This window comes from Carcharhinus amblyrhynchos, chromosome 4 (assembly GCF_965287045.1).
Source record: "Carcharhinus amblyrhynchos chromosome 4, sCarAmb.v2.hapA, whole genome shotgun sequence".
In the NCBI taxonomy this organism is placed as follows: domain Eukaryota; kingdom Metazoa; phylum Chordata; class Chondrichthyes; order Carcharhiniformes; family Carcharhinidae; genus Carcharhinus; species Carcharhinus amblyrhynchos.
Genome location: NC_137327.1, coordinates 117660967 through 117680386, shown reverse-complemented (window position 1 = coordinate 117680386; position 19420 = coordinate 117660967). Strand labels below are relative to the sequence as shown.

General features: G+C 47.0%; 1 protein-coding gene across 5 annotated transcripts in view; it reads left to right on the top strand.

Moving 5' to 3' along the window:
- mcf2a (MCF.2 cell line derived transforming sequence a) overlaps window positions 1-19420 on the top strand; it is a 163817-nt gene that overhangs the window by 95071 nt on the left and 49326 nt on the right. For 4 of the 5 annotated variants that reach the window (XM_080187797.1, XM_080187798.1, XM_080187796.1 and 1 more), the window contains 4 exons: window positions 5644-5835; window positions 10137-10311; window positions 15497-15585; window positions 18817-18905. In XM_080187797.1, the coding sequence (XP_080043923.1) occupies window positions 5644-5835; window positions 10137-10311; window positions 15497-15585; window positions 18817-18905 (545 nt within the window). The remainder of the gene's footprint in view (window positions 1-5643; window positions 5836-10136; window positions 10312-15496; window positions 15586-18816; window positions 18906-19420) is intronic. The other variant, XM_080187799.1, reaches the window with a different exon arrangement.

The window sequence follows — 19420 nt, the reverse complement described above, 5'->3', positions numbered from 1 at the left end:
ATACCTGGTGCAGAGGAAGATGGTTGTTGGAGATCAATCATTTCAATCCTGGGACATCAATGAAAGAGTTCCTAGGGCCCAACCAACTTTGCCTGTTTCATTAATGAGCTTTTCTCCATCAACATTTGCGATTCCTCAGATGCTGAAGCAGTTCATATCCAAATGCAGCCAGATCTGGACAATATCCAGGCTTTGGCTGATAATTGGTAAACATCAATCATGCCATGTAAGTGTCAGGCAATATGCATCTCCAACAAGCGAGAATCTAACCATTGTCCCTTGACATTCAGTGGCATTACTATCACTGAATCCCCCACTATCAACATCCTGAAGATTACCATTGACCTGAAACTGAGCTAGACTAGCCATATAAATTCTGTGACTATAAGATCAAGTCAGAGGCTGGAAATTCTGTGAAAAGTAACTCACCTCCTGACTCCTCAAAGCCAATCCACCATCCCCAAGGCACAAGTCAGAAGTATGATAGAATACTCCCCGCTTGTCTGGATGAGCGAGGCTCAAACAATGCTTAAGGAGCTCAACACCATCCAGGACAAAGCAGCCCGCTTAATTGGCACCCTATCCACGAACATTCATTCCTTCCATCACCGACACACAGTGCCAGCTGTGTGCACCATCTTCAAGATGCATGACAGCAACTCACCAAGACTCCTTTGACAACAACTTACAAACCCAAAACAGCTACCATCCTGATGAATGAAGACAACAGATAAATAGGAACAACAGCACCTGCAGTTCCCTTCCGAATCACTCACCATCCTAACTTGAAAATATGTCTCTGTTCCTTCACTGTCACTGGTTCAAAATCCCAGAACTCCCTCCCCAACAGCACTGTGGATATACCTACACCATGTGGACTGCAGCAGTTCAATAAGGTAGCTCATCCCACCTTCTCAAGGACAGTTAGCGATGGCCAGAGATACCCACACTCCAAGAAGAAACATTTAATAAATTTGAATTATTGAAAGGCTGATTTAGGAACGATACCAAGAAGAATTTGGCAGGGAAATTTCATGTAATTGATCTCACTCCACCTCTGTAACCACAACAAACATTTTTACAAAATCCTCAGGGCATTTTTATCAGCACAGTGACTGTTGGCAAAGAATGAAGTGAAGTCATAAGCAGTTGATCCATTGGGATGATCATTCATTCTCTGTCTCCCAAAATAGCCAAACAAATATCCTCTGCTGCCACTGATATTGCCTCCCTGACAGCCAATCCAGTCAGAACTATGCACAATTTGATTTTTGGGTAAAATTGCCTTTTATCTCTGAAGTGTTTATATTTTCACAGGAGAGGCTGGAAGCCACTAAACTTCCAAGAAAATGACCACAATGTTGAATCATGTGCAGTGTTCTATTCCAATAGTAAAATACCAAACCCCTTGTTTTAAATTGACTCTTGTTCACCAATAGTACATCTTGAATTTGGAAATCATTATTGGTGTCAGCACTACACAAATTTGCCTCTGAACAACACTCACTCCCTTGCCCCAGCATTGGTGGCTGTTGCTCATCTGTCCCAGCTGTAACACTGGGATTGCGACCCAAACAGATTTGAAAAGTGTTAGGGTACTCGATCAGAATCCCAAACTACATTAGGAACCAGATTGGACCCCGGCAATTTATTTATTTTGGCATAAATGTGAGGAAAGGATGCTTCACTCCAGGAGTAATTCTACTGACAGATTAGGGTTTTTTTTATAATGAAACTTAACTACAATTCTAACAAATGAAACAATGTAACATTTAACTGTTGAATGACATTTAAAATTGAAAGGAAACAACTTTCATTTCTACCGAATGACTGTTTCAGTTCATGTAAGTGACATTCTTCTTACATTCCTTTTGTAGAGGAGGGAATGACCTAGTGCTATTATCGCTAGACTATTAATCCAGGAACTCATCTAACGCTCTGGGGACTTGAGTATGGATCTCGCCATGGCAGCTGGTGGAATTTGATTTGAATTTAAAAAATCTGGAATTAAGAATTTACTGATGACTATGAAACCATTGTCAATTGTCAGAAAAACCCATTTGGTTCACTAATGCCCTTTAGAGAAGGAAATGTGCCGTCCCTATCTGGTCTAGCCTGCATGTGACTCCAGAGCCACATCAATGATGTTGACTCTTAGCTGCCCTCTGAAATGATCTAACAAGCCACTCAGTTCAAGGGTGACTAGGGATGGGCAATAAATGCTGGCCAGAAGCAATGCCCATATCTCACGAATGAATAAAAAAAACTGAAATGCCACCTTAAATACAGTTAGCAACAGTAAGTATACTTGCTATAATGAATGGAGATAGTCTTGAAGCTTTCAGAAAGAAAGATGAGTTTCAGAGCAACTTGGAGAAACATCTGTCTTTAAACAATTTCCAACTAAAACTGCAACTCTAAATTGAAAAAGCCCCTTCTCTCCGCTAAAGGCCCAGCTCTGCCCATTAACCACATCATCACATGATCCTCTCAATCAACTTCCCAATGACACCTTGTGCTCTATCAAAGTATTAAATTACAAGCTAAATGAAGTAATTATCCTACTTTTACAACATATGAGCTAAATGTTTTCCAGACATACCAACTGCCTGTAGAATAAAGCTGAAATTTAAACATACCCCTTATTGCACCATTATCATCACAAAAGAAAATTCAATTATGGGATGAGAGTGTTACTGGCTAGGTCAGAATGATCAGAATTCAATGTTCTTTCTCTTCATCCCAGTGTTTAACGTAGCAAAGAATGTTTTTAAGTCTGCAGCCCAATTATCACTCTCTTTGTTAACTTTAGACATAATTCCATGTTTTCAATTCATTTTCCAAACTCAAATATGGTAAATTCTCACTTTGGGGCAGCAATTCAAAATGGCAATTTTGTGCACCAGCGTCTCACTTCTTCTATGATTAAGATCTCTTTCTGCCGTCTCAAGAATATTTTTGAGATGCATTCAATATTCACCCAAAAGAGTTTGGAATCCAGCTTGGTTTGACGTCCAACTTTGGTCTCCTTATTTAAAAAAAGGATATAATTGGCTTAGAAACAGTTCTGAGATGATTTGCTCGACTAAAACTTGGGATGACTTGATAATTTGGTTAATTTATGAAAAAAGATTGGACAGATTGGGCTTGTATGCACTGGAAGAATGTGAGGTGATCCCAGAGGGGACTTGATAGACCTCATTGAATGGGGGAGCAGGCTCAAGGAGCTGAATGGCCTACTCCTCCTAATTCATATCTTGTTATGAGACAATAAGCCTGAATCCAGCACCTACATGGTGGCACAGTAGTTAGCACTGCTGCCTGGGTTCAATTCTGGCCTTGAGCCATTGTCTGTGTGAAGTTTACACATTCTCCACATGTCAACATAGGTTTCATAGAACATAGAACATTACAGCGCAGTACAGGCCCTTCGGCCCTCGATGTTGCGCCGACCAGTGGAACCAATCCAATGACCCGCTAACCTAAACTATTCCAATGTTATCCATATGCCTATCCACAGACCATTTGAACGCCCTTAAAGTTGGCAAGTCCACAACTGCTGCAGGCAGGGCATTCCACGACCTTACTACCCTCTGAGTAAAGAACCTACCTCTGACATCCGTCCTATAATTACCACCCCTTAATTTAAAGCTATGTCCCCTTGTGTTAGCCATCACCATCCGAGGTAAAAGGCTCTCACTGTCCACCCTATCCAATCCTTTGATCATCTTGTATGCCTCAATCAGGTCACCTCGTAACTTTCTTCTCTCCAATGAAAATAACCTCAAGTTCCTCAGCCTTTCCTCATAAGACCTTCCCACCATACCAGGCAACATCCTGGTAAACCTCCTCTGCACCCTTTCCAATGCCTCCACATCCTTCTTATATTGCGGCGACCAGAACTGTACACAATACTCCAAGTGCGGCCACACCAGAGTTTTGTACAGTTGTAACATGACCTCATGGCTCTGAAATTCAATCCCTCTACCAATAAAAGCTAACACACCATACGCCTTCTTAACAACCTTATCAACCTGGGTGCCAACTTTCAGGGAGCTATGCACATGTACACCGAGATCTCTCTGCTTGTCCACACTACTAAGAGTCCTTCCATTAGCCCTATATTCTGTACCCCTGTTATTCTTACCAAAGTGAATCACCTCACACTTTTCCATATTAAACTCCATCTGCCACCTCTCGGCCCAGCTCTGCAGCTTATCTATGTCCCAAGATATGTTTCCTCTGGGTGCTCTGGTTTCTTCACACACTCCAAAGATATGTAGGTTAGGTTGATTTGCCAAGTTAATTGCTTCTTAATATCAGGGAGATTAGGAGGGTAAATATGTGGGGTTATGGGATTTTGATTTGATTTATTATTGTCACATGTATTTTATTTTAGGTCTGAGTTGAGGAGGAACTTCTTCACACAAAGGCTTGTGAATCAGTGGAATTCCCTGCCCAGTGAAGCAGTTGAGGCTACCTCACTGAATGTTTTTAAGGCAAGGATAGATCAATTTTTGAACTGTAAAGAAACTAAGGTTATGGTGAGCAGGCGGGTAAGTGAAGCTGAATCCACAAAAGGATCAGCCATGATCTTATTGAATGGTAGAGCAGGCTCGAGGGGCAGATGGCCTACTCCTGCTCCTAATTCTTATGTTCTTACACAGTGAGAGGTATTATTTCTTGTGCGCCACACAGACAAAACATACCATTCATGGAGAAGGAAATGAGAGAGTACAGAATGTAGTGTTACAATCATAGCTAGGATGTAGAGAAAGATCAACTTAATGAGAGGTAGGTCCTTTCAAAAGCCTGGTGGCAGCAGGGAAACAAGCTTGTTCTTGAGTTGGTTGGTACGTTTTCAGACTTTTGTATCTTCTTTCCTCTGGAAGAAGGTGGAAGAGAGAATGTCCGGGATTGGTGGGGTCCTTAATTACGCTGGCTGTTTTGCCGAGACAGTGGGAAATGTAGACAGAGTCAATGGATGGGAGGCTGATTTGTGGGATAGATTGGGCTACATTCATGACCTTTTGTAGTTTCTTGTTGTCTTGGGTACAACAGGAGCCATACCAAGCTGTGATACAACCAGAAAGAATGCTTTCTATGGTGCATCTGTAAAAGTTGGTGAGAGTTGTAGGTGACATGCCAAATTTCCTTAGTCTTCTGAGAAAGTAAAGGCGCTGGTGTGCTTTCTTAACTATAGTGTCGGCATGGTGGGGTCCAGAACAGGTTGTTAGTGATCTGGACACCTAAAAACTTGGAGCTTTCAACCATTTCTACTTTGTCCCCATTGATGTAGACAGGGGCATGTTCTTCACTATGCTTCCTGAAGTCCTTCATTTTGTTGATATTGAGGGAAAGACTATTGTCACCACACCAGTTCACAGATTCTCTACCTCATTCCTGTACTCTATCTCATTGTTTGAGGTCTGACCCATAGGACCTGCGAGGGATTTTTGTCAGTGCAGGCTCGATGGTCCAGATAGCCTCCTTCTGCATTGTAGATTCTACAGCTTTCCTCATTAACAGTAGTATGTCTTTCTGATGAGATGTGTTCCATTTGAAGGAGACAGGAACAATAGGGTCTAGAAATGGAAGATACTGCAACTTATGTGGATAGCTTTGGTTCTGTCCTTGTTACAGGTTCTGCAGTGGTGTGATGAAGGTGCTTATCTTCTCGCCTCTCAGCCCATGGATAAGTGTCAGTCCCAGGAAGGAGCTAAGGGAGCTCTACAAGAAATTGAGAAGTTTCTAGAAAGCTCTGGAGACTACCTGCAGTATGATGCTGAAGAGTTATACACTGAGTTTGGAGCCATTCTCACGACATCCATTAAGGTACTTAATGATAATAAACCTTGTGTTGCATGTATCTTTGTTATCTGGCAGTGTAGCTCTGAATATCGGTGAACTGTTTTATGGTGAACTATTCATTATCCAATGACTGAGGGATGTAGATTATACCAAATGCAATTCCCTTGTTATCATCAATTCTTCCTTATTTTGTTTGCTTAATGTCTGATGTGGAATTTAAGTTTGAAAGATTTGCACTTGTATGGCCTGGGATTTAGGGTGAGCTGTTTCTTTTCAGCTGAAATTGGCCAAACATGCACCAAAGGTCAAAGAAACTCAATCACAGCAATTATGTTTGGGACAAATCACATTTCTGGGATCCTTTGTTCATTGTTCTAGAATCCAGTTCTGCCAGCTCATCGGGTCATACCCCTCAGATTAATTTAATCACCATGGCAAGAATCCAGTAATTTCACTTGTTTGCAGGTCTTCAAAAGCTCCAAAATGTAAGCCGCCTCTTTAAGCACGAGGGCACTAGGCAGCTGTTAAAAACTTTTAGTTCCTTTTTGACTCACTAAGAAGCATTGTTAAATAAATTGTACCATGTTACCACTCTTAAATAGATTCTGCAGCAAGTAACTCACCACCTGACATCCCCAGAGCCGTTCCATCATCTTCAAGGCACCAGTCAGGAATCTGATGGATTCTGTCCACTTGCCTGGATGAATGCAGCTCCAATAGCATTCAAGAAGCTCAACAGCATCCAGGACAAAGCTGCCTGCTTGATTGGCACCTTCTACAAACATTCATGGAATCTACAGTGCAGAAAGAGGCCATTTGGCCCATCAGGTCTACCAGAATCCCTCCCAGACCCTATCCTCATTTACCCTAACTAATCCTCCTGACACTAAGGGGCAATTTATTATGGCCAATTCGCCGAATCTGCACATGTTTGGACAGTGTGAGGAAACCAGAGCACCTGAAGGAAACCCATGCAGACAGAGGAGAATGTGCAAACGCCACAGAGACGGTGATCCAAGCCATGAATCCAACTTGGGTCTCTGAAACTGTGAGGCAGCAATGCTAACCATTGTGCCACCATCCCTACCACTGTCCCTACTCTACCAACGCACAGTTACAGCCATGTGTACCACCTGCACTGCAGCAACTCACCAACCCTCCTTCAACAGAAGCTTCAAAACCCATGACCTTTTGCATCTAGAAGGACCAGGATAACTGAAGCAAGGGTATATCACCACCTGGAAGTTCCCCTCCAAGCTACCTAACAACCTTACTTGGAAATGTACCGCTGTTCCTTCACTGTCACTGGGTCCAAATCCTGGAACTCCCTCCCTAACAGCACTGTGGGTGCACCTACACCACGTGGACTGCAGCGGTTCAAGAAGACAGCGCACCACCACCACCTTCTCAAGAACAATTAGGGATGGGCAATAAATGCTGGTATCTTAATTATAAAGACAGGCTAAATGAGTTGGGACCTTACAGTTAGATGTGATCTGATTGAGGTTTGTACGACAATGAAAGGAAGAGATTCTGTTCTAGTTGACAGTTTGTTCCAATTATGGAGTCACAATTTGAAGCTGTGTAAGGCCAGTTCGAGGTTTGATGTCAGGAGTTGGTTCTCTTCCCAGGAAATAATAGATTGTGATAACAGACATGCTGACATCTCATCCGTTAGACGTTAAGTCACTGACACCCTCCGAGCGAGACCTGAGCTGAAGGCACCACTTACAAAGGATCGGTATTAACAGAAATTCAAGTCCACGGTGATTTGTTGAACTAGTTTTATTTGTCTAGATTGGTCAGAAAGGAATTTCTCAGATTTCTTTCTCCAATTGGTCTATCTTTTATCTGTTTGATCTGGGATGGTATTGAGAATGTGTATATTGTGGGTTTTTTCAATAATTCGTGGGACATGGGTGTTGCTGGCTGGCCAGCATTTATTTTTTGTCCCCAGTTGCCTGAGGGCAGTTGAGAGTCATCCACATTGCTGTGGCTCTGGAGTCACATGTAGGCCAGACGAGGTAAGGATGGCAGATTTCCTTCTCTAAAGGATGTTAGTGAACTAGATAGGTTTTTCCAATAATCAATAATAGTTTCAGGAGGGCAGTACGGTAGCACAGTGGTTAGCACTGCTGCTTCACAGCTCCAGCAACCCGGGTTTGATTCCCGGCTTGGGTCACTGTCTGTGTGGAGTTTGTATGTTCTCCTCGTGTCTGCGTGGGTTTCTTCCAGGGGCTCCGGTTTCGTCCCACAGTCCAAAAATGTGTGGGTTAGGTTGATTGCCATGCTAAAATTGCCCCTTAGTGTCCTGAGATGTGTAGGTTAGATGATTAGTGCGTAAATATGTAATGATATGGGGGGGTAGGACCTGTGTGGGATTGTGGTCGGCGCAGCCTCGATGGACCAAATGGCCTGTTTCTGCACTGTAGGGTTTTTATGATTTCATGGTCATCAGCAGATTCTTAATTCCAGATTTTGTTTATTGAATTCAAATTTCATCATCTGTCATGGTGGGATTCGAACTTGGGTCCTTGGAACATTAGCTGAGTTTCTGAATTAATAATCTAGTGATAACAACAACAGGCCATCGGCTTCTCCTGTACAGCATCTCAACCAAGTGGGGCCATCTGATGGCTGGAAATCCTTTAACTCTTTGTCATCCCCTTGTTGGTCATTGAAAAATCACTTCAGATAGCTGGCACAATCTTAAGTGCAAATTATCCCTGGGTCACTGTTCCCAAACCCTTGGCCAAAATAGGACAGCATGGTGGCACAGTGGGTTAGCAATGCTGCCTCACACCACAGGGACCTGGGTTCGATTCCTAGCTTGGGTCACTGTCTGTGCGAAGTCTGCACGTTCTCTCTCTGTGTTAGCATGGGTTTCCTCCAGGTGCTTTGGTTTCCCCCCACAGTCTGAAAGATGGGTTGGTTAGGTGCATTGACCCAATCAGGTGCCAGGGTGTGGCGACTAGGGGAATTTCAAAGTAACTTCATTGCAATGTTAATATAAGCCTCACCTGTAACTAATAAGTAAACTTTAAACTAACTTTAAAGTGTTTATAGATATACATAAATGAAATACTGCGGAATCTTGAATGTGGCTTTCACAGTCCAGGCAACTTAAACGTTACGCGCAGTCATAGATAAAGAGACATCTAGACAGATAATACATACATACATAGGTAGAAATTAAAGACACAATGACTGGAATTTTTCAGCCATTAGCTCCAGTGGCTCACCCCTGCCAAGGGGGGGTTCCCGGCAACAGGGGTACATTCAAAAGGGAAACCCCATTGACAATGGTGGGACCAGCAGATTCTGATGCTGGCCAATGGCAGACCATCTCCACTGCCGTGAAACACACGGTAAAACATCCTGCCCAATGGGCCCAGTCCTGGTTCATTAACAGAATCTTAATGATGGATGCTGTTGTTAACAGCCGAAGGGCACAAAGCGATACACTGTGAGTTGTGTATTTCCAGAACCTGTTGGTTGATTTCTACTTTTCCTCTGTTGAATCTCACCCTAACCCACTTGTTATTGTTTAGAAGTTGCATAATTTACACCTTCATTGCCCATTAAACTCACAACAGAACAAAGTAATTACCCTTCATAACAATGCTAGTTGTTAATACATCAATCAATCACTCAGGCCAAGGAAAGGTCTAATTAAACTGTTCAATCTCATTCCCACTGCGCAGAAATTCTTCATAAAGAGATGTATAAAAATTTAAATTTCAAATCTTTTCTCTCTCCCTCTTTTAATCCAGACTTTCTTTCATTCTCTTTGTTTCACTTCCTAGCTGACCTAATCATCCAATTTCCCTCTACATAATGTGTGCTTTCCTATTAATTTCTCAATCCTTAAATCTCATTGCTTAAGGAGATAGTCCAGATGTTCGTCAGAGTGCCAGATGCCCATTACCCTGCCTACATTCTCACCAACCTACCCTCCCAGCAAGTTATCACAAAAAGAAACATTGAGCTGGGCAGTGCAGGAAGTTGTTTAAATACTGGGACGTGAGATTCCCACTCCAGGAAAAATTGGGTTCGATCACACCCCTCAACTCTTTAAACTCAAAGCAGCACAAACTAAGATCATGCAACCTGTCATTATAATTTAACTGGTTTCAACCCTAGTTCTATTTTTGTGAATCTGCTTCATGATGGGTTGAATGGCCTCCTGTTGCATTGCAATTACTCTGATCCCATTAGCATGTTAGACTCTCATAGGACTTTAAGTGTGAGTGTACCTGGTCAGTTATGGCCCCGCCCTGTATCATGCTTTGTGCTTTGGTTTTTTTCCTTCATCTCTGTCACAGGCCCAGATACAGGTGGTTCAAGACAAGCTCGAGAACGTGCACACAATGTTTGCACAGCGTCAATTGTCCCTCAAGAAGCTGGCTGTCAAACAGGTCCGGCCTGTTCAGCCTGTAGCACCGCGACCAGAAGCCTCACCTTTATCTTTGAAGAATCCATTGTTTTCACCAAAGCACGGTAAAAAATATTGTTGGATTGAAATATGGCACATTGACAAAGGGCGACAAAGAGAGGCCAATGTGAAGAACAGGATGAAAAATTTCTCACCCTCAATTTTGACAAATGATGCAATGATAATTGAAGGATGGGAGTAGGAGGGGTTGGCGGGGTGGGGTGGAGCGTAATGTTCCATCCACTGATGCCAATTTGAAAGATAGGAGGAGTTGCATTTATATAATGCCTTTCATAACCATGGGATATTCTGAATTGTTTTTCAGCCAATTCAATACATTGTAACATATGGCAGCCATTTTTTGCACAGAAAACTCCCACAAACAGCCACATGATAATAACCAGGGAATCACATTTTTTTAATGAAGTCAATTGAAGGTTGAATATTGGCCAGGACATTGGGAAGAGCTCCTAACTCCTCCCAAAATGTTTAGGTTAAGTGGATTAGCTATGGTAATGGGGTTATAGGGATAAGAGAGGAGCAGAGGGCCTGGGTAAGATGCTCTGTTGGAGAATCAATGTAGATTCGAAGGGCCAAATGGCCTCTGTCTGCACTATCAGGATTTGATGACATGTCTTCCAAATCTGGGGTCTTTTATATCCACATCAGAGGCAAACATGGTCCAGCATTTTATTCAAAAGGCAGCACACTGCAATCCCATATACACCGATCAGACACCCTCTACACTCCTCCACACAGCTTCTTGTCTCAACGTCAGAACACTTGGAAAGTGTTTTGGAGGAACTCACTGACTTCAGTGTCTGCAAATATAGAGAGAAGCTGGCCATTCAGCTCAGCAGGCCCATGCTGGTGATAAAGAAATGAAGATCCCACTGGGAAATGAACATAAGGCTGGGCTCCTGGTTACTGAACAGATGCTTTAACTAACAAATTAATGGAACCAAATGACATTTCTTCAAGTGAATCCACTCTAATGCAATGGGTTAAAGCCTGTGTGAAAAAACAGATGAAAGTCAGTCACAACGGTCATATTGGGATATTCTATCAAAGAGTTGGTGCAGACTTAATGGACTGAATGGTCATTTTCTGACCTGGCACCTTAAAGTTTAGACTATTTTGGAATTGTTGGGATTCAATGGCTTCTATTATTCTTGGAAGTTCAAGATTACCTTAAAACAATGTCTAGTTTTTGGTTAGAAGGATTTTGATCAAATGTACTTGTATCCCCCTAACTTACAAAATGTGTCATGATGCTCCACAAGGCATTAGGAACTAAAATTTGACCCTAACCCACGTACAGAAACATTAGGCTAGATGACCAAGAGCTTGGTCAAAAAGATTTCCTCTAAGGAGAGTTTAAAATGAGAAAAAAGATAAAGAGGCAGAAGTGTTTAGGGAGGGGATTCCAGAACACAGGACCCAGGCAGCAGACGGACAGCCAGTAGAGAACAATTAAAACTGGGGGTGTTGAGAAGGAGAGAACTGGAGGAAGGGGGCAGGGATGTGGGGAGATTGTAGAGCTGGAGGGGATTACAGAGATAGAGGAGGAACAGGGTTCCGGAAGGATTGAAAAACAAGAACAGGGAAGAACTTCTTTAACTCTGAACTAATACCAAAATAGTCTGAAGTCTAAGGTGCCACATCAGATACTGTTAACCAACATCCATAATTAATAAGAAGCCAATAATTTCTTCCTATTTTTCTTTACCCATATACCGACATTGACTGGAACTGATTTGATTTCAAGTTTGTTATTTTATCTGATTTTTGGCACTCTTACTGTTAACTTAAAGGGAGAATTGCCTTTAAGTAATTACTCCTGTAAAATATTATTGCCCTTTTCATGCCAAATTCTCTTTCTCGTCACTGCAATTAATGTAGCAATTTAGAAATATCCTGTGGTTATATGAAAGCCTGGGTACTTTGAGCTTCTATATGGCACTCTCCTGTCGTGTACCTTAACTCCAGGGCTAAGTGATAGATTTTAAATTGATGGAGACCTCTGCTAAAGTGTGGCTTAGTAACATTTATAGATTTTTGCATTTTTGGTGAATCAGATTTGTCCGATGACGTTAGATGTGACGACAGGTAAAAAGAGTTGGATCATGAATCACAACATCTTGTTGGGAGGATGGAGGAGGGAGATGTGTGAGGGTTGGGGGATGGGTGGTGAGGGTGGGGAAGGAAATGGCTTGGGGAAGGGAAACATGGTGGAGTGAGGGGCTGTAGGGGAGGGGGGAATAGGGGCAGGATGAGGGAGGGGATGAACGCAGTGAGGGAAGGGGTAGGGCAGTGTGGGGGAGGATGATGAGGCTGGTGGAGGGGGAATGGGGGTGGTGAGGGATGGGATGAATGCAGTGTGGGAGGGGTGTACACAGTGTGAGGGCGGGGTGAACGCAGTGTGGGGAAAGGAGAATGTGGTGGTGTGGGCAAATGGGAATACGATGGTGTGAGAGAGGGGAAGTTGGGTGGTGTGGGGGATGGGGAATGGGGTGATGTGGGGGATGGGGAATGGGGTGGTGTGGAGGAGGGGTTGGGTTGTTTGGGGGAAGGGAGTGGGGTGATGTGGGGGAGGAGGAATGGGTGGTGTCGGGGAGGGGTTTGGGGTGGTGTGGGGCGGGGTTGCAGTGATGTGGGGGAGGGGTATGCGATGATGTGGGGGAGGGGGAATGAGGTGGAGTGAGGGAGGGGGATTGGAGTGGTGGGGGGAGGGGAATGGAGTGGTGTGGGGGAGGGGGAATGGGGTGGTGTGGGGGAGTGGGAACGGGGTGGTGTGGGGGAGTGGGAACGGGGTGGTGTGGGGGAGGGGGAACGGGGTGGTGTGGGGGAGGGGAATGGGGTGGTGTGGGGGAGGGGGAATGGGGTGGTGTGGGGGATGGGGAATGGGGTGGTGTGGGGGAGGGGGAATGGGGTGGTGAGGGGGATGGGGAATGGGGTGGTGTGGGGGAGGGGGAATGGGGTGGTGTGGGGGATGGGGAATGGGGTGGGGAGGGGGAGGGGGAATGGGGTGGTGAGGGGGAGGGGGAATGGGGTGATGTGGGGGATGGGGAATCGGGTGGTGTGGGGGAGGGGGAATGGGGTGGGGAGGGGGAGGGGGAATGGGGTGGTGAGGGGGAGGGGGAATGGGGTGATGTGGGGGATGGGGAATCGGGTGGTGTGGGGGATGGGGAATGGGGTGGGGAGGGGGAGGGGGAATGGGGTGGTGAGGGGGAGGGGGAATGGGGTGGTGTGGGGGAGGGGGAATGGGGTGGTGTGGGGGACGGGGAACGGGGTGGGGAGGGGGACGGGGAACGGGGTGGGGAGGGGGAGGGGGAACGGGGTGGTGTGGGGGACGGGGAACGGGGTGGGGAGGGGGAGGGGGAACGGGGTGGTGTGGGGGACGGGGAACGGGGTGGGGAGGGGGAGGGGGAACGGGGTGGTGGGGGGGAGGGGGAACGGGGCGGTGGGGGGGAGGGGGAACGGGGCGGTGTGGGGGACGGGGAACGGGGCGGTGAGGGGGACGGGGAACGGGGCGGGGAGGGGGACGGGGAACGGGGCGGGGAGGGGGAGGGGGAACGGGGCGGTGAGGGGGACGGGGAACGGGGCGGGGAGGGGGAGGGGGAACGGGGCGGTGTGGGGGAGGGGGAACGGGGCGGTGAGGGGGAGGGGGAACGGGGCGGGGAGGGGGAGGGGGAGGGGGAACGGGGTGGTGTGGGGGAGGGGGAACGGGGTGGTGAGGGGGAGGGGGAACGGGGTGGTGAGGGGGAGGGGGAACGGGGCGGTGTGGGGGATGGGGGATGGGGAACGGGGCGGTGAGGGGGAGGGGGAACGGGGCGGCGAGGGGGACGGGGAACGGGGTGGCGAGGGGGAGGGGGAGGGGGAGGGGGAACGGGGTGGCGAGGGGGAGGGGGAGGGGGAACGGGGTGGCGAGGGGGAGGGGGAACGGGGCGGTGTGGGGGAGGGGGAGGGGGAGGGGGAGGGGGAACGGGGTGGCGAGGGGGAGGGGGAGGGGGAACGGGGTGGTGAGGGGGAGGGGGAACGGGGCGGTGTGGGGGAGGGGGAGGGGGAACGGGGCGGTGAGGGGGAGGGGGAGGGGGAACGGGGCGGTGTGGGGGAGGGGGAACGGGGCGGTGAGGGGGAGGGGGAACGGGGCGGTGCGGGGGAGGGGGAACGGGGCGGTGCGGGGGAGGGGGAACGGGGCGGTGCGGGGGAGGGGGAACGGGGTGCTGAGGGGGAGGGGGAACGGGGTGGTGTGGGGGAGGGGAACGGGGTGGTGTGGGGGAGGGGGAACGGGGTGGTGAGGGGGAGGGGGAACGGGGTGGTGTGGGGGAGGGGGAACGGGGTGGTGAGGGGGAGGGGGAACGGGGTGGTGTGGGGGAGGGGGAACGGGAGTGGGGTGGTGTGGGGGAGGGGGAACGGGGCGGTGTGGGGGAGGGGGAACGGGGCGGTGAGGGGAGGCGTATGTGGTGAGGTGTGGGAGGGGGAATGGGGGTGGTGTGGGGGAGGGAGAATGGGGGTGGTGTGGGGGAGGGGGAATGGGGTGGTGTGGGGGAGGGGGAATGGGGGTGGTGAGGGGGAGGGGGAATGGGGTGGTGAGGGGGAGGGGGAATGGGGTGGTGTGGGGGAGGGGGAATGGGGTGGTGAGGGGGAGGGGGAATGGGGTGGTGTGGGGGAGGGGGAATGGGGTGGTGAGGGGGAGGGGGAAAGGGGTGGTGAGGGGGATGGGGAACGGGGTGGTGTGGGGGAGGGGGAACGGGGTGGTGTGGGGGAGGGGGAACGGGGTGGTGAGGGGGAGGGGGAAAGGGGTGGTGAGGGGGATGGGGAACGGGGTGGTGTGGGGGAGGGGGAACGGGGTGGTGTGGGGGAGGGGGAACGGGGTGGTGTGGGGGATGGGGAACGGGGTGGTGTGGGGGATGGGGAACGGGGTGGTGTGGGGGATGGGGAACGGGGTGGTGTGGGGGAGGGGGAACGGGGTGGTGAGGGGGAGGGGGAACGGGGTGGTGTGGGGGAGGGGAACGGGGTGGTGTGGGGGAGGGGGAACGGGGTGGTGTGGGGGAGGGGGAACGGGGTGGTGTGGGGGAGGGGGAACGGGGTGGTGAGGGGGATGGGGAACGGGGTGGTGTGGGGGAGGGGGAATGGGGTGGTGTGGGGGACGGGGAATGGGGATGGTGAGGGGGACAGGCACTGTCAGGAGAGGAAAGACGATGTACTGGATGCTCCACAGCAGCTTTTCATCTGTTTATTTTGAAGGAGTGGATTCGAGTTCAGGTTCAAAGTTCCCGTTTGAGATTTCCCTGTACAGTAAGCGGAGCTCCAGAAAAACACCGAGTGCTCGGAAGGTAAACCTGTGACGCAGCAACAACTGCTTTTGTGACCTTCACATTTACCAGTGTCTGACTTTACAATTTCAAACTCAGCACCACAGAAACATCTTGCAACAAGTGCAGTACAAGGGGAAGAAACCCAATTAATTCTTGTTAGTGAAACACTGCAGCTTCGAAAGATTTATGGCCATTCAGCCCATTGTAACAGCTATTCAATCTAACCCTATTCTCCAGTCTTTGGCCTGTGACAAACACTTCAAATACCTACCCGAGTAGTTTTAAATGTGATGAGAGTTTCTGTCTCTATCACCCGGGTTACAGACTCTGATCAGTCTCTGAGTGAAACATTCCTCCTCAACTCCCCTTTCATCCATCCATCCATCCTTTCAATTCCTTCAAATTTATTTATTTTGATCTGTGTTAAGGGAAACAAGTCCTTCCTATCCACTCTGTTGAGGCCTTTTTAGTTTTATACGCCACAATTAAATCTCCCTTCAGCCCTCTCTGCTCCAGCAAAACCAATCCCAATCTATCCAGCCTTTCCTGCTGGTGAAAATTCTCCATTCCTGGGAACATCCTGGGAATCTCTTCTGCACCCTGTCCAGTGTGATGACGTCCTTCCTGTAGTGTGGTGACCAGGCCTGCAAACAGTAGTCTAGCTGCGGCCTAACTAGTGTTTTATACAGTTCCAGCACAACCTCCCTGACTCTGGTGTGAGATTTGAACCCATAACTTTCTTGCCTTAGAAGGAAGGAATATTACCCACTGAGCCAGAGCTGAAACCATTTGATTTGATTTATTATTGTCACATATATTAACATACAGTGAAAAGTATTGTTTCCTGTACACTATACAGAAAAAGAATACTGTTCATAGAAAACGAGAGAGAGCAGAATGTAGTGTTCCAGTCATAGCTAGGGTGTAGAGAAAGATCAACTTAATGCAAAGTAGGTCTATTCGAAAGTCTGACAACAGCAGGGAAGAAGCTGTTCTTGAGTCAGTTGCTAGATGACCTCAGACTTTTATATCTTTTTCCTGAAGGAAGACGGTGGAAGGGAGAATGTCCGGGGTGCGTGGGGTCCTTAATTATGCTGGCTGCTTTGCCAATGCAGCGGGAAATGTAGACAGAGTCAATGGATTGGAGGCTGGTTTGCTACGTTGGATGGGTTGGGCTACGTTCAGACCTTTTGTAGTTCCTTGTGGTCTTGGACAGAGAGCAGGAGCTATACCAAGCTGTGATACAACCAGAAAGAATACTTTCTATGGTGCATCTGTAAAAGTTGGTGAGAGTTGTAGCTGACATGCCAAATTTCCTTAGTCTTTTGAGAAAGTAGAGGCATTGGCGGGCTTTCTTAACTATAGAGTCAGCGCAGAGGGACCAGGACAGGTTGTTGGTGATCTGGATACCTAAAAACTTGAAGCTCTCGACCCTTCCTACTTCGCCCCCATAGATGGAGGCAGGAGCATGTTATTCTTTACGCTTCCTGAAGTCGATGACAATCTCCTTCATTGAGGGAGAGATTATTGTTGAGATTATTTCACTTTATGTTGTTGAAAGAAACCCCTTCAAGGAAATCATGAAAATTGAGGAGTAATGATTGATTATTTATTCTCCAAAAAAGATATCGACGTTTAAGCTGCTGAACCTGTGCTGCAGTTGATGAGAAGAGAAATGATTTGTCAACTAGTGTAATTTATATCAAACTCTTATCACAAACAACCCATTCTCATTTGATTTTGCACAGTAGCTGTGTTGGAATCTGGCCCACAAAGAGGGAATAAATCCCAATCTAAGTTGTTATTTGTTCTTTTTTGCCTCCATTGATAGTGTTGACATTGTCACTTCGCCCTTGAAAAGGGGTCTTCTCCCATCTGCAGCTCTGAAAGGGTGAAAGCGCAATCCCTTGTGCTGGGATTTGGACAGGAATGAAGACTTTGATCAAAGAGACATCTGAGATCACAATGCCAAGGGTGACCTTCAGGTTGCCCAGGGCTAGAAGGGGCCTTCCAGCCACAAGAACCCCCCACCCCGGGGAACAGTGCCAAATTCAACTCCTTGTGCACAGCCCAAGTCCACTCTCTGATTGTGGAGATTGGGGGTCCCTGGTGAATCCCATTGGAGAGGTACTGTTAATGTCAGTGGGAAACACTCCGATTTTCCCACCGGAGACAGCACTTGGTTTTGAATGGAGAGAATTGCACCCCGGCTGCTACCTTACCAAAGGATTGCAATGAAAGCCCACATTTCCCAGTGACAGACAGAACCCCAGCGTACTGTAATAAGCTCCTGCCAATCAGGTGTAGGGAGGCTTTGGAACAGGGGAGACTTACCTTGATCAATTGGACCAGTGGGCTGACGAATGGCAGATGGAGTTTAATTTAGGTAAATGCAAGGTGATGCATTTTTGTAGTTTGGGCCAGTGTGGGACTTACTCAGTTAATGGTAAGATGTTGGGGAGTGTTACAGAACAAAGAGATCTAGAGGTACATGTTCATAGCTCCTTGAAAGTCGAGGACAGGGTGGTGAAGAAAGCATTCAGCATGCTTGGTTTCATTGGTCAGAACATTGAATACAGGAGTGTGGGCATCCTTTTGAAGTTGTACAAGGCATTGGTAAGGCCACTCTTGAAATACTGTGTACAGTTCTGGTCACCCTATTATAGAAAGGATATTATTAAACTAGAAAGAGTGCGAAAAGATTTACTAGGATGCTACCGGAACTTGAGCATTTGAGTTATAAGGAAAGGCTGGATAGACTGGGACTTTTTTCCTGGAGCATAAGAGGCTTAGGGGTGATCTTATAGAGATCTATAAAATAATAAGGAGCAATAGATAAGGCAGATAGTCAACATCTTTTCCCAAAGCTAGGGTAGCCTAAAACTAGAGGGCATAGGTTTAAGGTGAGAGAGGAGAGAAACAAAAGGGTCCAGAGGGGCAAAAGGGACCAGAGGGTGGAGAGTGTCTGGATCAAGCTGCCAAAGGAAGTAATGGAGGCGGGTACAATTTTTTAAAAGCGTTTAGCTAGTTACATGGGTAAGATGGGAATAGAGGGATATGGGCCAAACATGGGCAACTGGGACCAGCTTAGTGGCTAAAAAAAAGGGTGGCATGGACAAGTTGGGCAGAAGGGTTTGTTTTAATGATGTAAACCCCTATGACTCTAATAGGAGGAAATAGTGTAAGAAGAAATGTTCGCACTGAACTGTTGGAGGATTACAGCAATCTTTCTTTCTTTTCCACACCTAGATTGAGGTCATGCATGAAGTCAGTCAAACAAGGAATTCATTATACTCCTTAAGTTCTGAAAGTGATGACAGCTTGGAAGTCTTGAAAAGGTAAGACATTGACAACATTACAAACCAATTTTTTGCATGAATAACTCAGTGCTTAAGGTTTCACATAACGTGTCAATCACCTTGGATGAGAAGACTTTATTGAGATAATTTTGACCTTGTGGCATGATAAAGCAGGTGACATTGGACCTGTGCAGCCATTATAGACATCACTATTGTTTGAAATGAATGGAAATGGGAACAGGTTTATATTGTCAGGTTGGTTTGCTGTATCCCACAGTTACTTTACTTTCAGAGTTGATTGTACTCTGGGTAAATACTCATTCAACTCCTCTTCTTTAAACTTATATCATTTTATCATAACAGAAAAAATGATAAACATCGGAATGCAATTCGTCCTTTCAGCTGAATTAAATTCCAGAGATTTACTGACCTTTACTGCCTGCCCAGCGCTTTGTAATAATGCTTCACCTTGTTTAACAACTTTCATCACCTCTTTATAGGAATGCATCTGTTGACATGGCAGAAACGCAATTGTTGAAACTCCTGGGTCAAGT